The sequence below is a fragment of the Notolabrus celidotus genome, chromosome 17 (assembly GCF_009762535.1).
Source record: "Notolabrus celidotus isolate fNotCel1 chromosome 17, fNotCel1.pri, whole genome shotgun sequence".
Classification (NCBI taxonomy): domain Eukaryota; kingdom Metazoa; phylum Chordata; class Actinopteri; order Labriformes; family Labridae; genus Notolabrus; species Notolabrus celidotus.
In genome coordinates this window covers 30,323,217-30,342,669 of record NC_048288.1, presented here as the reverse complement: position 1 = coordinate 30,342,669, position 19,453 = coordinate 30,323,217, and the positions used below count along the sequence as shown (strand labels likewise).

Sequence of the window (19,453 nt, the reverse complement as noted above, 5' to 3'; positions counted from 1 at the left end):
TTCATTTTATCTTCAACGCTTATTCCTACCATTTTTTATTCATCTATTTTAACTGTTTATATTCCTAAATTTAATTTGATGCTTTATTTTAGTGTTGTTATAATAATAATAATAATAATAATAATAATAATAATAATAATAATAATAATAATAATGCATTTTATTTAAAAACGCCTTTCTTAACACTCAAGGCTACTTTACAGAGGGATTAAAACATAATAAATAAAATAACATGATAAAATAAATAAAAACAACAAGCAAAGTAACACCAAGTTAAAGTTGTTGTTGTTGTGCATTAGTCTCTATTTCAAAATCTTTTTTTTTTTATGTCTTGCCATTATTTTATTTCTGCTATTTTCTTGTTTTCAATCGCTGTGAAGCACTTTGAATTGCATTTGATTTGTATGGAAGTTGCTAGTTAAAAAAAGGTTGATTGATTGATTGCTTTACACTTTCCAATCCAATCCACTTTATTTATATAGCACATTTTTAAAAAAATATTCAAGTTTAGCAAAGTGCTGCACAGTGAGGTAAAATAAGTTAAAACACACAGAACATAAAATGTGTCAGAGAATAAAATAAATAAATAAAAATAAAACACATTTAAAAAACACTTTAAAAATAGTTTTAAAAAAACCCCCCACACAATGAAATCATAAATAAAATTATATAATTTTATATTTATATTTTGTAATATACACATACTTTATTTAACTCTGTAAAACTAAAATTTTACATCTTTAGATTTTAGGCCAAATTATTTGAGGATAATCATTTTCCTAATTTTGTTTTATAAAATGTAAAAATATTTTCTAAAAATGTGAATTTGTCTCCAACTTTGTGAAAGTGTGTCATCCTTTATAATTTGTAGTATTTGCATTTATAGCTGATGTTATTGTTATTTTTATTATATTTTTATTTTATTTGTATGCCTTATTATGCCTTGTACAAAGAGTACACAGTTTACCAAAGTCAAATTCCTTGTGTGTTCATGGTTCAAACATACCTGGCCAATAAAGCTGATCCTGATTCTGATAAATTCGCATTGCACATCCCAGCCACCGTACCTTCCTACGCTCTGCTGCAGTGAACTCTCTTGCTCTGCCTTCATCTTTGACTTGGTGGGACGAAGCGGAAGAGAAACCCTCCTCCTCCTCTGGGCTTGTGTTGTGCTCTCTCCTGCCTGGCTCTCTACTGCGGACGGGCATCGATTCAGGACTTTGAAGTCGGGTCTGTTTGCTGTGTTTACATCCCAACCCCAGAGTTTGACCCCCTCCCAGGACTCCTGGAGCTTCAGAGGGACCGGGATGGAGTCTCAGGGCAGAGACGAACTGAGGGGGCCGGTGCTTCACATCGTGGTTGTTGGATTTCACCATAAAAAGGGCTGTCAGGTATGTGCACCCTGCTTCCTGCTAATGCTGCTAACTAGTGCCTCCTGATGATCTGATAATAAAGGCACTGAGCTCTCTGACAGGTCTGTGTATGCTGACTTATTTAAACACAGAGTCAGTCCCTCTGTCTCCTGTCTCAGTGCTGCACACTCTCCCCCTGCAGCAGAGATCATCACTGTCCATGCAGGGAGGAGAGCTTGTAGTTAACATCAGCTGTTGGCTCAGGGCTCACACGGTTATATAACATGTGCTCTGCTGCTGACTTGGACATTTTTACCCTTCAGTTTATCCTGCAGCAGCAGCAGCAGCACTGTGTGTGTTTTATTACAGGCTGCTGCAGATCCTGCATGCACTGTTGATCTTTGCAGGAGCACTTCACCTTTCATTCATGCAGCTGTCACAGAGAGAGACAGCTGATTGAGTCAACATGAAGAGGTGGTTCTAGCTCTGACTGTTCATTTAAATAATAATAACTTTATTTATATAACACCTTTTAAAAGAGATACAAGCAGTAAATTAGATATTAAGAGAGTGAAACAATTAAAGGAAGATAAGATGGTGATAGTGATCTACCCACTATAGTCTCTCTCTCTCTTCATCTCCCTCTATCCCTCTCTCCAACACGGTCTCAGCAGATGTGTGACCAACATGAGTCTGGTCCTGCTGGAGGTTTCTGCCTGTTAAGGCCTGTTCTTTCTTTCCTGCTGTCCTTCTTTCTTTCTTTCTTTCTTTCTTTCTTTCTTTCTTTCTTTCTTTCTTTCGTTCGTTCGTTCCTTCTTTCTCTCTATCTTTGCTCTTTCCATGTTTCTTCATCCTTTATGTCTCCTTTTCTTATCCCGTCCTCTCCTTCTGTCATACCGTTTATTTTCCTCTTTTTTTTTCTTCTGGTCTCCCTCTCTTCTCTCTTTTCTTAGACCTTTCTGGAGTCCCTGAGCTCCCTTGTCTCGTAGGTTCCTCTGGATCTCTGCTGCTGTGGACGTGCCAGACTCCAGCTGCTACAACTACTACTATCCGTCTCTCCACTATCATCTCTCTCTCTCTTCATCTCCCTCTATCCCTCTCTCCAACACGGTCTCAGCAGATGTGTGTCTAACATGAGTCTGGTCCTGCTGGAGGTTTCTGCCTGTTAAGGCCTGTTCTTTCTTTCCTGCTGTCCTTCTTTCTTTCTTTCTATCTTTTGTGGTTCCATGTTTCTTCATCCTTTATGTCTCCTTTTCTTATCCTGTTCTTTCCTTCTGTCATTCCTTCCCCGTTTATTCTCCTCTTTTTCTTTCTTCTGGTCTCCCTCTCTTCTCTCTTTTCTTAGACCTTTCTGGAGTCCCTGAGCTCCCTTGTCTCGTAGGTTCCTCTGGATCTCTGCTGCTGTGGACGTGCCAGACTCCAGCTGCGTCTCACCACTATCCACTATCCACTATCCACTATCCACTATCCACTATCCCCCCCTCCCTCTCTCTCTCTCTCTCTCTCTCTCTCTCTCTCTCTCTCCCTCTCTCCCTCTCTCCCTCTCTCCCTCTCTCTTTCTCTCTCTCTCTCTCTCTCTCTCTCTTCACCTCCCTCTATCCCTCTCTCCAACACGGTCTCAGCAGATGTGTGTCTAACATGAGTCTGGTCCTGCTGGAGGTTTCTGCCTGTTAAAGGAAGTTTGTCCTTGCCACTGTAACTTGCTAAATGCTGCAAAGTGCTCTGCTCATGGTGGATTAAGATGAGATCAGACTGAGTCCTGTCTGTGAGATGGGACTGGATCTGATCCGGTCTTGATGTTGGGTCTTTGTTAATAATAGAACATAGAGCACGGTCTAGACCTGCTCTGTTTGGGAAGAGTCTGAGGATAAGAATGAACCAGCCTTAAGAAGACGACATCACGTAAAAGCAAGTCTTTAGAAGTGAGTTTTAAGAAGAGATTTAAATGGTGCTACAGATTCTGCAAGTCGTATCTCCTCAGGAAGGTTGTTCCAAAGTCTAGGGGCCCTCATTGAAAATACTCAGGTAAGATTTAAGCCTAGACTTTGGAACAGCCAGGAGGTTCCCACCCGAGGATCTTACATGGAATTTCCACCAGATCCGTGTCCAATCCACTGCAGTCAGGGTTAGGGTTAGGGTCCAGGCCAGACAGCTGGAGTCATGTGACCGAGGTTTTTCCCACAGTAATCCCTGAATCAAGGATTCTCCTCCTCCTCCTCCTCTCCTCATCCATGTTGTCTTCATGGTCCTCTGAAAACCTCTGACCTGTTGACTCCAGGCCTGGCTCCGCTCATCATGACTTTGGTTTATTGTTGTAGTTAAGTGAAATACGATCTGGTGATAACACAGAGTGTTTGATTCTGAAAATTAACCGGATGTTTTCATTTTGTTTTGGTGAAACCTGACTTCCTGTCCCGCTCCCATCTGCTCTGTTGAGTTTAATGCGTCGTGCTCCGGCATCCAGCAAAGATAGAAGTCTTGTGTATCTGATCCGGAGGGCTCTGACCTGCTGGATCCAGTGGAAGTTAACGCATTGACTAGAATAGAAACCTATCAGATCTGGTGGTTGGTTTCAATGAGATGGGTGGAGTTTTGTCATTCTGACCTTGAGTTATTGGGGTCAGTATGTTTTATCCTAGTTTGTTGTCATATCCAAAGTCTGTCTGTTACTAACCTGTTCTTCGCTCTGACTGGATCACCTCTGAGTGCAGAAAAGTCAATATTTACATCACATGATGAAGTCGCCTCAAGGGCTGGGTGAGTTTAGAAGACTCTCAAAACCAACCGACTGTGTTTCCTTATCTGAAGCTGTTAATAAATACCTCTTTTATTCCTTTAATTGCCAACTGTTGCAACAGCTAGAGCAAAAAAACTACAAACATTCATCATTATGTCACATTTTTTTACTAAAATGTAAACAAACCTCCTCAGAGGAGTCAGCTGTGGCTCCTTGTCTTGTTTAAAATGCACTCTGTTACAAAGAGGTTTCCCAAACTCATTGAGCTGAGCTAACGAGCTTACTCTCCGGGTCTTTCCCAACCTCTTTGGCTCTCGACATCCTAAAACAAACAGGAGTTATTGCAGTCACGTGGTTTAATAGTCTACTAGTTCAAACAATCGCCGATTCTTTCCTCTCCCACAGTTTTATGTAGAGATTAGTCGAGAGCAGACGAGGCCGAGGTGATCAAAAACAGAGAAAAGAACTCCTGTATTTTAAGAAAACATCAACCTCACAATTAAAAACACTTATAAATATTAGAAACATTTCTACCAAGGCTGCTACAAACTACACACTGTAGCTTTAAATGTACAAACTGTTAAATGTCACATTGATGCAGTAAGATAAAGATAAACATCCGATAACATCCAGTCTGGGGAAGTGAAGCTGATGTGGAAACTGCAGTTCCTCGAGTGTCCACTAGAGGCTGGATCCAAAAGCACCAAAATTCAAAGGGAGATCACTTCAGCAGCACATTTAAGCAACACGGCATTTTAGAGACATTGAACACATCCTGACAAAGACAGGAAGAAGCCATAGACTGTATAATAAATGGACGTAGTATCTGTGACGTCACACGTCTGTTTTGAAGCCGATTGTCGGTGGTAGCCATATTGGAAATGCTGAACACAACCAAACTTCGTACAAGCTAGTGTGAGGTAAAGAGGTGGGACTTTAGCCTCCTCGCTGACAGCTACAGGGTGCCCGACTGTCAATCAAGTCAGCTACGCCCTTATTTGGGCAAAACTCGTACATTTAATATCCTGTACAGTGTGTGCTGATAGAGAAATGAGCTATTCAGAGCTTAACTGTTTTTTGAACCAGGCTGTAAACATGTTTATTTCTGCTGTAAAGATCGTCTTCTTTGAATGGGTGTGTATGTGGTTTCCTGTGTTTCTGCAGCCAGCCTCTAGTGGACGCTCGAGGAATTGCAGTTTTTTTAAAGTTATATTTTTGGGCTTTTTTGCCTTTATTTTATAGGACAACTGAAGAGAGACAGGAAATGTGGGGAGTAGAGAATGGGGAAGACATGCAGGAAATGCTCGACCAAACGGGAATCGAACCGGCAGCCCCTGCGACCCCTGCGACCCCTGCGACCCCTGCGACCCCTGCGACCCCTGCGACCCCTGCGACCCCTGCGACAAGGACTGTAGCATCTGTATGTGGGGCGCTTAGACCGCTAGGCCACCAGCGCTTGCACATGAGCTTCATATTTTAAGAATTAAGTTGACGCTTGTAAGAAACACTTTGTAAGAGGAACTTAAGAAATATTAAAACACACCAAGAGGAGATCAAGTAGAAACATGGGGACAAAAAAAAGGGGCATTTTGGCGTTATTTTTTAAAGATATCGTCAGAGCATTGGAGCACACCGGACATGAATCCTTGTAAATTAGAGTCTTGAAATAGTCTTCGCGGTCTAAGCGTGCGCCCCATGTAAAGAGGCAATAGTCCTCGTTGCAGAGGTCACAGGTTAGATTCCAGCCTTGACCATTTGCTGCATGTCCTCCCCCGCTCTCTGCTCCCCATGTTTCCTCTCTCTCTCTTCAGCTGTCCTGTCCATTAAAGGCGAAAATGCCATAAGATATAACTTAAAAACAAAAAAAAATCTGCTGTATCAAAGCAATGTTACACACTTTCCCCAGGCTGGACTCTTTCTTTAATTTAATTTAATTATTCTTCCTGTTTTTACTCAACACATCACCATCAGTGTCCCTTAAACCTGTTTTTCAAAGATGAGCATCAGAACCAGCCCCTCATGTTAGGTCCCTTCCTCCTGCATGACAAAAGCAAAGGTGCCTAACACCTGCTAATTAGTGAGAGTGTGTGTGCAGCATCCAGTGTAAGTGCATCTTCTGATTATCCCTTCCTCTTCCTGCTCTCCTTCTTCAAACCTCATTAAATTTACAGGCCGAGCCGGCGGCTATAAAAACATAAACAGTGCTTGTTGTCGCTGCTCCCCGTCTGTCTCTGCCGCTGAGAGAATGAAGGGGACTGTCTTTTCTCTGGACTCAGCAGCTGTTTCATGTGGAGGAAGATAAGAAAGAAAAAAAAAAAGGTTGTTTTGATGTAAAATTGAGACTCAGAGCGGACAGAGGTCTCTCTTTGTCTCAGTTGATGGGTCTGTTGCCTCTGCTGCAGGAGGAGGTTATCTGATCCGGGTCAGGGATCTCCTGCTGGGTATCAGATTGGGTTCCTGGCTCTTTAATTCGTCTTCTCTTTCACCCCCCTGTTTCTCTTTTTCATTCACCTGCCGTCCATCTGTTTCCCCATCAGAGACATGGGCGTGTTTTTTAGAGTAGGCCTGCACTCGTGTAACAACTGAGTATCACTGTCAGCTGTTTATGTTAGGCAGGCGTGGCTGAGCGGCTCTGTGGCTCCTCCTACATGATTTAAAAAATTCAGCCCTGTCAGCATGATTGACTTAGAGTTATGAAACTTGGAAGATATATAAATCATCTCCAGACCTACAAAAAAGCCTCTTGGACCCATATCATAAACTCAACAGGTAAACAGGAAGTCGGCCACTTTGAATGATTGGTTAACAGAAAGGAAATATTGGTGGGGCAGTATTCAGTCATTTCCAGGGGTCACGTTTTGATTAATTTCTATTACAGGGTTTACCTAACCCACTTCAAACTTTGTGTTCAGCTACAGATGATCTTCAAGAATAAACATAATTCTACTCATGTACAGAGACATTCAATATAAATGTGCAACATTACAACATGTACAACATCACCAAATGCACTATACATGCGCCACATCCAGATATGCACTACACATGTGCAACATTACAACATGCACCACATCCAAACATGCACTATACATGTGTAACATTACAACATGCACTACACATGTGCAACATTGCAACATGTGCAACATCACAACATGCACTATACATGCGCAACATTATAACATGCACCACATCCCAACATGCACTAAACATGTGCAACATCACAACTTGGCAACATCACAGCATGCACTATACATGCGCCAAATCCTGACATGCACTACACATGCGCCACAATCCAACAGGCACCACATGCCAACATGCACCACATCCCAACATGCACTATACATGCGCAACATAGCTACAGGCATCACATCCCAACATGCACTACACATGCGCAACATAGCTACAGGCATCACATCCCAACATGCACTATACATGTGCAACATTACAACCCGTGCAACATCACAGCATGCACTATACATGCGCCAAATCCTGACATGCACTACACATGTGCCACAATCCAACATGCACCACATGCCAACATGCACCACATCCCAACATGCACTATACATGCGCAACATAGCTACAGGCATCACATCCCAACATGCACTACACATGCGCAACATAGCTACAGGCATCACATCCCAACATGCACTATACATGTGCAACATTACAACCCGTGCAACATCACAACATGCACTATACATGTGCCAAATCCTGACATGCACTATACATGTGCAACTTTACAACATGCACCACATCCCAACATGCACTATACATGCGCAACATAGCTACAGGCATCACATCCCGACATGCACTATACATGTGCAACTTTACAACATGCACCACATCCTGACATGCACTACACATGTGCCACAATCCAACATGCACCACATCCTGACATGCATCACATCCCAACATGCACCACATCCCAACATGCACCACATCCCAACATGCACCACATCCCAACATGCACCACAATCCAACATGCACCACATCCCAACATGCACCACATCCCAACATGCGCCACAATCCAACATGCACCACAATCCAACATGCACCACATCCCAACATGCACCACATCCCAACATGCACCACATCCCAACCTGCACCAGACATGCACTATACATGTGCTACATTGTCCCAGACTGATCAATCAGTGCATCACCAAGTTGGAGCATCACTTCTGCAGAGTCAGGAGCAGCACCTCATCCTGAGGGAGGGACCCTGCATGAGTTTAGCCTGTACGACTGAATCATTGAAGCTGGGTGTGTGTGCATGCATGATGTCTGTGTTTGTGTGTGTTACGTTCAGGACCAGCAGGTTTCAGGTTAATCTTGTGTCAGGCTGATCTGTGTGTCAGAACTACAATGACAGCGTCTTCTTGAGTTCAGAGGAAACGTAACGAGGTCAAAGATGAGCTTAAAATAGAGTTCATCATTAAGAGGGGAGAAAAAGAAGACTGAGAACACACTCAGCTTCATGATCAGGAAGAACAGGTTGTGTAACTTTAAATCTGTGACTGAAGGTTCGATGAATTTCAAAACCAGACTCATGAATGTTGAATTGTGTGACAGCTTTCTGATACAGTTAGACGGCCATGATTAATGCAGAAAGAAGCCGTGGAGTGAAACTGAAGTTACATGAAAGAAAAGCTGAGATAAAAGGAAATGATCAACAGTATTTAAAGGCTGAACAAAGGGAAAATAAATAAAAGAGGGCAAAGTAAAGAAAGACAAACCCCCTTTGTGTTCTCCTGTTTGCTCGTTTTGTTCTTCTTCTGACGCTACCTTTCATTTTTCACCCGTCCAAGCTCCCTGCGTCTCTAAAGGAAAAGATAGAGTGCATGTTTGTTTTCTGACATTGCTCTGAGGTTCTTCAGCCCACGTCTGTCCGAGTTGTTTTGGTCCGACAGGTTGCTTGACCTCTTGTCATTTTAACCGTTGCCTCAGGAGGGAACGCCGGACTGTTGGCGGGGAAAGAGTGACACAAGTATTTATTTAAGAGTGTTCTCCTGAGGTCTCACAGAGGAGATAGCGCAGCTTCCCCATAACAACCTGCTAATCATACATTATCCTGCTTATCACCCGGCTACTAACTTAAAATTCAAACACGCTGTTAAAAACATTGATTAAAATATCATTTCATTGATTTTAGAATGATTTATGTTTACAGTTATTAAAGTACAGTGATTCCACATCAGTTAGCGTTCCATGGTGATGGATTCTTCTCTGCCTGTTGCCGTGGATTTAACATGAAACTGTCCTCAATCAGCTCTCCTTCAATCAATCAATCTTTATTTGTATAGCGCCAAATCACAACAAACATTATCTCAGGACGCTTTTACAAACAGAGCAGGTCTAGACCACTCTATGTCAAATTATGAACAGAGACCCAACACCAAGACAGGGTAAGACTCAGTCTGACCCCACCTTAATCCACCATGAGCATTGCACATTGCAGTATTTAGCTAGTTACAGTGGAGAGGACAAACTTCCTTTAACAGGCAGAAACCTCCAGCAGGACCAGACTCATGTTAGACACACATCTGCTGAGACCGTGTTGGGTCTGGAAAGAGGGATAGAGGAGAATAAGAGAGAGTGAGATACAAAACAAAGATGTATCCTGACCAAATACAGGCTGAGTGACCACCAGCTGGCTATAGAGACAGGGAGACACAGACAGACATGGCTGCCCAGAGAGGAGCGTCTATGTGCTCACTGCTCTACAGGAGACACAGAGACAGAGATGCACTTCCTCCTCCACTGCAGCAAGTTCTCTTTACTAAGAGATTCCCACTACAGGGACATTACTGCAATAGTAACAAACTTCCCAACATTAACCCCAGAAGAGAAACTGTCAGTTCTCCTGGGGGAAGGGTCAGCAGCTCCTCTGGCTGCTAGATATGTGTCTGCCTGTCACAGCCTGAGGGACGCACCATCCCATGGGGTTTGATTTTGGGTGGAGGTTTTGTGAGCGCGCCGCATCGGGTGAGGACATTGAGATATGCTGTATAGGTGACACCATCGTTCATTAATGCATATAAAATATGTAATATATGGTTGATATGTATGTAATGAATATGGTGTGTGATTAATGTATATATGGTGAGTGTAGTGTGTTGTGAATATATATAATGTACTGTATGAATTTATGTGCTTTGGCAATACTATCTCGTTGTTCATGCCAATAAAGCAAATTTGAATTTGAATTTGAATGGGAGCGATGATAGTGGTGGGACGAGTAGTAGTAGCTATTGCCGCTGGAGTCCAGCACGTCTGTATCAGCTGGAGTCTGGAACATCTACGGCGGCTCAGAGGAACCTACGAGACAAGGGAGCTCAGGGACTCCAGAAAGGTCTATGGTTAGTAACTTTAATGGGACAGAAAGAGTTCAATCAATCAATCAATCAATCTTTATTTGTATAGCGCCAAATCACAACAAACGTTATCTCAAGACGCTTTTACAAACAGAGCAGGTCTAGACCACTCTATGTTAAATTATGAACAGAGACCCAACACCAAGACAGGATAAGACTCAGTCTGACCCCACCTTAATCCATCATGAGCATTGCACATCGCAGTATTTAGCTAGTTACAGCAGAGAGGACAAACTTCCTTTAACAGGCAGAAACCTCCAGCAGGACCAGACTCATGTTAGACACACATCTGCTGAGACCGAGTTGGAAAGAGGGATAGAGGGAGATGAAGAGAGAGAGGGAGCGGTGATAGTGATGAGAGGAGTAGTAGTAGCTGTTGCCGCTGGAGTCCAGCACGTCTGTATCAGCTGGAGTCTGGAACGTCCACAGCAGGAGGAACCTACGAGACAAGGGAGCTCAGGGACTCCAGAAAGGACTATGGTTAGTAACTTTCAATGGGACAAGAAGAGTTAAACTAAGAGATGAGGGAGTTAGGGGAAAGGGGGAAAGACAGGATCCCAGTGTGTCAGTCTAAGCCTATAGCAGCATAACTAAGACCTGGTCCAAGCTGGATCCAGCTCTAACTATAAGCTTTATCAAAAAGGAAAGTTTGAAGCCTACTCTTAAAAATCTTCTCTGAGCTCTGAGGTTCACACACCTTTAAAAATAAACAAATGTCTCATCTTTGAACCCTGCTGCTATCATCACCACCGCTCATGCTTTAAGTTTCTTTGTAGAGATAGCTAACCTAAAGTTTCTCTCACCCGCTCCACTCCTTCATCATATCGATGGACAGGATCCAAGATGGAAATATCCAGAGCCTGCTGATTTAGCATGCTAACGGTCTGTGGTGTCAACAAGCAGAAGCTAAATGTGTCTGAGCTCTTTCCTGTGGATTGATTTGACATGACGTGTGATCAGTTTGACTCTGGTGTCGCTCATGTTAGTGAAAGTTAATAACCATTGTCAAGGGGTTTCTACCAATCAGAATCAAGCATCTCACAACAGGTAGATCAGTAAGAAAGCCAGGTGATAAGACAATATAAGACTGTTCTGATCATATGAAACCAGAGCATGTGGAGGAAACCTTATAATATAACAGTGACAGGTAAAAGTGCTGACTGTCTCTCCTCTTCCTCTCTCAGGTGGAGTTCTCCTACCCTCCGTTGATGCCTGATGAGGGTCACGACAGCAACCTGATGCCGGAGGAGTGGAAGTACCTCCCCTTTCTCGCTCTCCCCGACGGAGCACACAACTACCAGGAAGGTACGTCACGTATTCAGTGAGCTGTGTGAGGGTTTGAGGATTTAAGGAGGTTTATTTCAGCATGAATGAAATGGTGAAAGTGGGAATTTGAAAAGTGGAAATATAAGAGACAGAATGAAACAGATAGATCTGCCTTCTGTCCTCCTGTGGGTGGTAACTGAGAGAGCAGGTGTCAGGTACAGATTCAGAAACAGTATCCCGGCTGGAGGCAGACAGAGCCGGGTCTGCGTCGGCTCTGCAGTGACAGCCAGCTTCCTGTCATGCCATCCTGTGTGTTGTGTTGTGTTGTGTCTGCAGTCATGTGACAGCGTGGTTCACCACTGCTGCAGCTCAGACCGTCCTGGGAAAGCAAACTGAGGCAGGAACTGAGCCAGAGTTCACTTCTAGAGGTTTCTACTGGCTGAGGGGGAGAGAATGTGACCTGGTTTTCATTTCAGAACGTCCTCTTTCAGTCAGATTCTGGGTCCAGACTTAGATATATCTGGAGTTTGAATCCATCCCTGTTGTGCGTTTATAAATCGTCTGGATCCTCTGTTGCTCCTTCGGTGTGTGTTGCAGACTTTTAGCTGATTAAAAAACAGTGATGTGAGCGGCTCCCTCTGCACTGCGGCTCATAAAAGCAGCAGTCACACAGACATGACTCAGTGTTTGTTACAGTAGTGTTATTGTAGTCCTGCTGCAGGAGTTACTCTACACATTAACAGAATCATTATATGAGGACTCTCCATTTAGAGAAGAACAGAGTTTCCCACACAAAGACAAACTGGAGTATATATTCAGCGGCCATTTTTATATTTACTCTGTGTTTATCCACGCTCAATGAACGAGACATGAATATGATAACCTGCAGGGCCTGATGCATGCTCTGCAGGGCCCAACAGAGAGAGGTTCCTCAGTCCTTCCCTCCTGTTCATGCATTTGTTTGAGATGCAACCTCTCATGTTAGATATGAACCTTCTCATAAAGCTGTTCTGAAATGATGTGCACTCTGTGTCCCGATGACATTCTGCACTATCTCTCTACAAAATGCTAAGTCATTAGAAAGTTTCCTCCACATGCAGATCATGTTGTTGTGATAATGTAACACTGAGTGAAACACTTCAAAGCAGGAGGTGTTATTTCTGAAACCTGCTCCAGGTGAACTGGTTGGTGTTCCTTTGCATGTCTGTTAATAATCTTTAATTAAGTGAACTCATTACTGTTAGGTTAAAAGTGATAATGACTTAGAGAGGATTTATGTGTTTATTATTATTATTAGTATTAGTATTATTAGTATTAATAATATTTATGTATTATTATTATTTGATGAACTTTATAATAATAGTATTATTATAAGTATTGTTATTTTTATTTATGTATTTATTATATTATAGATTATAGAAATTGATTTTATTTATTTGTTGACTCATTTTATATATTTAATATTATTGTTATTATTATTTATGTATTATTATTTTATATACTTTATAATAATAATAATAATAATAATAATAGTATTGTTACTTTTAGTAATGTATTTTTTATATTGATATAGATTATAGAAAATGACTATTTATTTATTGACTCATTTTATTTAATATTTTATTGTTATTATTTATTTTTATTGTATTTATTTATTACTATTAATATGTATTTATTGTTTATTTATTAAATGTATAATAATACCATTATAATTAGGACTGTTATTTTTATTTATGTATTTATTATATTATAGATTATAGAAATTGATTGTATTTATTTATTGACTCATTTTATATGTTTAATATTAATATTTTTTAAAATTTATGTATTATTATTTTATATACTTTATAATAATAATGATATTAGTACTGTTATTTTTATTTATGTATTTTTTTATAGTATTATAGATTATAATTTTTTTTTTATTTATTCATTGACTCATTTTATTTAATATTTTATTGTTATTATTTATTTCTATTGTATTTATTTTATTATTAATAATATGCATTTATTGTTTATTAACTTATAATAATAGTATTATTATTAGTATTGTTATTTTTATTTATGTATTTATTGTATTATTATAGATGATAAAAACTGATTTTATGTATTTATTGACTCATTTTATTAATTATTTTATTATTATTATTACTATTATTATTATTTACATAATTTTAAGGGATTATGATGATGGCTTTAGAAATTAATTTGACGTATTTATTTATTTGTTAGCATTTAATTTATTTTATTATCATTATTCATTTATATTAGTTTCCTTATTTGGATCTTAAAAAAGGTCTTCACAAGTCTTAAGTCTGTTTTTAAGAAGTGCAGAAGCCCATAATTCTTCATGCCAGTAGGAGCCACGTCCATCCTCACTCCTCAGTGAATTCACCCCGAAGTGATGGACGTGTGCAGAAGGAGCAGATTAAGACTGTTCCCTGGTAGTTCATGTGAACGTAGTTTCAGCTCTTTAATGCAGAGAGTGGACGGCTGTGTTTTGGCATTCTGCAGCTGAGGCTTCAGTCCAGATGCTCTTTAGCTGCCAAGTCTGGACCCCCCTCGCACACACACACACACACACACACACACCGAGCCTCTCCAGCAAGCTCTGTTTAATCTCTGACGTCCACAGCCTAACCTTTGGGAGGTCTTAGTTTAAAATGCTCTCAGTCCTGTAGAAGAAGAAAAGCTGATAATTGCTCTGAAATGCAGTAATTCAGGAAACCCTCTGGTTGTATTTTTGGGGGCTGAACATGAAGAGGTTTGAGGATGTAGTGAAGTCTCAGAGGCAGAGTCAGGGAACAGGTTTGAGTCCAGTTGAACCAGTTTATCCATGAACAGGCTGCAGCTCTGAAGTCTTTCTCTGCTGAATAATAACGCTGTCTCCTCAGCTGCTCTGTCTTTCACTCATATTGTCTTCTTTGTGTCCTCTCTCTTATGTAACCCTCCTCCCTCTCTCTCTGAACCTTTCCTTCCTCACTGTCAGGTGCATGCAGAGATGCAGCAGCTGAAGATTAGTCTGCAGTGTGGGTGCAGTCTCAATCCTGCGCAGGAGTTACATGTGCATCTGTGTGTGTGTTTGCTCCTCTGGCACTCCTTCCCTAAGAAAGCATGACTCTGTATTAAAGTGATTTCTCTCCTTGTTTCTGCAGACACTGTGTATTTCCACCTGCCGCCCCTCAGTGGAGACATGAAGTGTGTCTATGGAGTGTCCTGTTATCGCCAAATAGAAGCAAAGGTCAGACATTTCATTTATTCCTCCAGACTTTTTTAGTGTGAGATAAAAAAAAAGCCTTTTTAAAGGGACAGTCCGGGCTTTTTCTCTCCTCTCTTTGGGCAATATGTCATGATCTGTACAACAGCCCTCTTCTTCTTCTGTTTCCTCTCCTCCTTTTTATTATCAGCTGTACACACACATGAAACACACTCCTAATTTTCAGGGTGAACTACAAAATTTTCACCTTGAATTCATCCCAAACTTTTCATGAAAAGGAAATAATTTATTTGTTATTATTTTGTTTATTTATTATTATTTCATTTACTTTATTATTAATATTCATAATTTATTGTTATTATTTGTGTTATTGTTCATCAAATTATTTTTATTACTTATTATTTAAATTACTATTATTAAAATAATACAAACCATAATTACTGTCATTATAATTTCTGACTTATTCTAAGGGATGATGGTGATGATTGCAGAAATTGATTTGATTTATTTTTTTAGTCATTTTTGTATTGATTTTATTATTAGTAATAGTAGCAGTATTCTTTATTTTTTCATTTAATTTATTTTTTTATTATTTATTATTAATATTATTATTCATAATATATTGTTATCTGTATTATTATTTATCATAATTTGTATTATTTTTATTAACATTTATATATAGTTTTTATCATTGTTTTTTTTGATAGTATTATTTTATATATATTTTAGGATAATAAATATTAAAATAATAAAAACATGAATTACCGTCATTATAATTTATTGATGATGATGATTGCAGAAATTGATTTGATTCATTTATTTAGTTATTATTATTTTATTTTATTTTAGTATTATTAGTAGTAGTAGTAGCATTCTTAATTTTTTCCATTTAATTAATTTTATTATTATTTTATTATTATTCATATTATATATTTATTTTTCAGGGATTATGGTGATGATAGTCAAAATTGATTTGATTAATTTAATTTATTTTTAAAATTATTTTATTATTATTCATAATATTTATGTAATTATTTACTTATTTTTAAGGGTTGATTATGATGATGATTGCAGAAATTGATTTAAATTAATTAATTAAGTTTTCATTTTTTTATTTATTTTATTGTTATTATTATTATTAGTAGCAGTGGTATTCTTTTCTCCATTTAATTTATTTTTTTATTTTTTTATTATTCATATTATTTATTTATTTATTTTAAGGGATTATGGTGATGATAATAGAAATTTATTTGATGTATTTATTAATTTTTATACTTAAGTTTCTTGTTCATAATGTTTTCTTTAACCATTAACCTCCAGCCTAAAGAGAAAAGGAAGGAGGCGGGACAAGCTTCAAAATATCCACAAGAAGTCTGGATGTTAGAACAAAGCATGAAATGTCAGGGACAAATCACTGTGAGCCAGAGAGTGGGCGGGAGGATGACATTTATATCATGTGAACCTGGAAGAGCAACAGGATGAAAAAACATCAGAGGTTGAAGCAGGAGTATCTTTTCAAAGATGAGAGCAGCGAGGGTCTGTCCGTTAACATGTGACATCATGGTGAAGCCTCTGCTGCTTCGTCTTCTTGATTCAGTTAGATATGAAAAGAGGAAGTAAGATTACAGCATCTAATTTCATCTGGTGACATCAGCCTCTCATGAGCTCTGTTGCAGGGCGCTTAGCCCCACGATGATGACCCCTCACTGTTTGTTTTTCACTCTTTATTTATTTCCTTCATGTTTCTGATCCGTCCTCAGGCCCTGAAGGTCCGCCAGGCTGACGTCACCAGAGAGACGGTTCAGAAGAGCGTGTGCGTCCTCAGCCGAGTGGTGAGTCAGTCGGAGGACGTTACCTCCTTACTGAACAATCAATGCTGGAGGTCATGAATCCAAGGGTCAGCCGCTGGGCCGTGAAATATCAGCGCCATCGTACTGTGATCATGAGAAAGTGGAAGGAGGGAGAAGACGTCTTTCTTTCAGGGAGAGGAGCTTTGACTGCTATTATCTTTAACTTTGAAGAATAAGTCCTGAGTCTCTTAAAGTCTCCGTCTCCTCTCTTCTGAAGTGATAAAAGAATCAACACAATCCTCAGAGAGTGAAATAATCTCTCATCGGTCTCCTCAGGGATTTAAACGGCTTTCAGGAAACTTTTTAATGATGGAAAGAAGGACTTCACTCCATCTAACAGTTCTATTAGTTCTATCAGACACCTGATGAGATGTGTTAGATATTAAAGTTGAAAATCAGGAGTTATGTGTTGTACGATATGACGCCTCAGAGGTGGAGAGGTTTCCAGAGAATGAGGAACAGTGTGGGTCACAGAGTTCCTCATGAGCTTTTGGTTCATTTTCTGCAAAAGCTTTTAGGTCGATCTTCCCAGGATGTTAAAATGAATCCTCCAGCTGTTCATTAAAGTAAAGATGTAAGAAAGAGAACGGATAGTTCACTAAATGAACATTTCACACACAGGACACCTCACTTCAGATCCACTTTTAGATCTTCAGGGTTATTGGAAGGTTAAAATCTGAAGAGTGGAGAAACCTTTTTGACATCAAGACCGCAGAATTGACTGAGCAATTTGAAAGATGTACAATGAGTCACTTTTTCTGTGTTGTTCTTATTATGATGCATTAAAAATACATCTACTAAATAGAAGTTGTGTCTAAATGAGGAAGACAAATCAGAACAAGCAGGAACAGAAATACTTTCCTTATTTCTGCACTCAAAAAGCTGAAACTAATGTAGAATAGAATATGTGTAATTAAAATAAGTTAAAACATCAAATTAACATTAAGAATATAAATAGTTAGGGGCGCTGGTGGCCTAGCGGTCTAAGTGCCCCACATACAGAGGCTATAGTCCTCATCTCAGAGGTCGCCTGTTCATCTCCAGGCTGGACGACCATTTCCTGCATGTCTTCCCCCTCTCTCTACTCCCCACATTTCCTGTCTCTCTTCAGCTGTCCTGTCAAATAAAACTTAAAGAAATAAAAAATATATATAAATAGTTAAAATAAATGAATAAATGAATATTAAAGGGTAGAGATGAGAGTTGAAGATAAAATAAAGGCTAAAAATATCAATAAAATTTAGTAGATAAATGATAACCGACCTTTTTAGTCTCACTTTTATTGAGTTTTATTCTTATAACAGTTTTATTTCACCTTACTTTATTTATTTATTTATTTATATATTTATCAATTTATTTATCTATTTATTTATCTATTTATCTATTTATTTATTTATTTATTTATTTATTTATTTATCTATTTATCTATTTATTTATTTACTTATTTATTTATTTATTTATTTATCTATTTATCTATTTATTTATTTACTTATTTATTTATTTATTTATTTATTTATTTATCTATTTATCTATTTATTTATTTATTTATCTATTTATTTATCTATTTATTTATCTATTTATTTATTTATTTATCTATTTATTTATTTATTTATTTATTTATTTATTTATTTTAATTATAGCCTCTTATTTTATTTTAATGGTTTAATATTTTGGTGTTTTATTATCTTAGACATTTATTTTATTTTGGTGAGTTTCATTTCCTGTGTTGAGTTTTAACATCTTATTTTACCTCCACTGTTTCCTCATTTAGATATCATGAGAGCGTGTCCTCAGTTCGTTCAGCAACTTATTATTTATTTTATTTATTTATTTTATTTTTATTGTTATTTTTATTATTGTTTCATATATTGTGTTCTTAACCTTAGGATTGTGGGGTGGGTTTGGAGTCAGGGCTGGGGTTGGGATTAGGATGGGGGGTCTCTTTATTTTTATATATATCTTTTTATTAATTTATTCTATTTTAAGTCTGATTGATTGATTGAAAAACAAATTTTAGAATAAAACATTAAAGGCCATTTCCTGTTTAAAAAGGACAACAGACCACATGTTACTAAAGAAAAGGAGTCACAGTCAAAGTGAAACTGTCTCCTTGTGTCACTCTGAACATGACTCAGACTCACACATATGATCTGACTCTGTTTGTCTGTTTGTTTCTTCCTCCAGCCTCTCTACGGTCTGCTCCAAGCGAAGCTGCAGCTCATCACACACGCCTACTTCGAGGAGAAAGACTTCTCACAGATCTCCATTTTAAAGGTGGGAGTGTGACACCTGTCTGTTAATGCTTAACCTGCCTGTTATCACCTCCTCTCACCTTCTGTTTCCTCCTCTTCCTCCTCCTCCTCTGTTCCTGCAGGAGCTGTACGAACACATGAACGGCTCCCTGAGGGGCTCCACTCTGGAGGGGTCACAGATGTACCTCGGTGGGTAAAACTCACCTAATGTTAGTATGTAACACATCCTGTGGGTACGTTTCTCACTTATTGATGCTCTGTCTGTGTTCTCCTCCTCAGGGTTATCACCAAGAGATTTAATTCTTCACTTCAGACACAAGGTAGGAAGCAGCACATTTCGTTATATCATGCTTTTAGTCGTTAGGTTTCATTTGAATATCTCTAAATCTTGTTGTTTTATCTC

General features: G+C 38.9%; 1 protein-coding gene across 1 annotated transcript in view; it reads left to right on the top strand.

The window, feature by feature from the left end:
* Nucleotides 1-1,064: 1,064 nt before the first annotated feature.
* Nucleotides 1,065-19,453, top strand: part of avl9 (AVL9 homolog (S. cerevisiase)) — a 35,673-nt gene continuing 17,284 nt past the window's right edge. Inside the window, exons 1-7 of the mRNA XM_034706172.1 lie at nucleotides 1,065-1,391; nucleotides 11,650-11,770; nucleotides 14,887-14,972; nucleotides 16,709-16,780; nucleotides 18,983-19,072; nucleotides 19,173-19,239; nucleotides 19,330-19,370. Of these exons, the coding sequence (XP_034562063.1) occupies nucleotides 1,308-1,391; nucleotides 11,650-11,770; nucleotides 14,887-14,972; nucleotides 16,709-16,780; nucleotides 18,983-19,072; nucleotides 19,173-19,239; nucleotides 19,330-19,370 (561 nt within the window). The 5' untranslated portion in view covers nucleotides 1,065-1,307. The remainder of the gene's footprint in view (nucleotides 1,392-11,649; nucleotides 11,771-14,886; nucleotides 14,973-16,708; nucleotides 16,781-18,982; nucleotides 19,073-19,172; nucleotides 19,240-19,329; nucleotides 19,371-19,453) is intronic.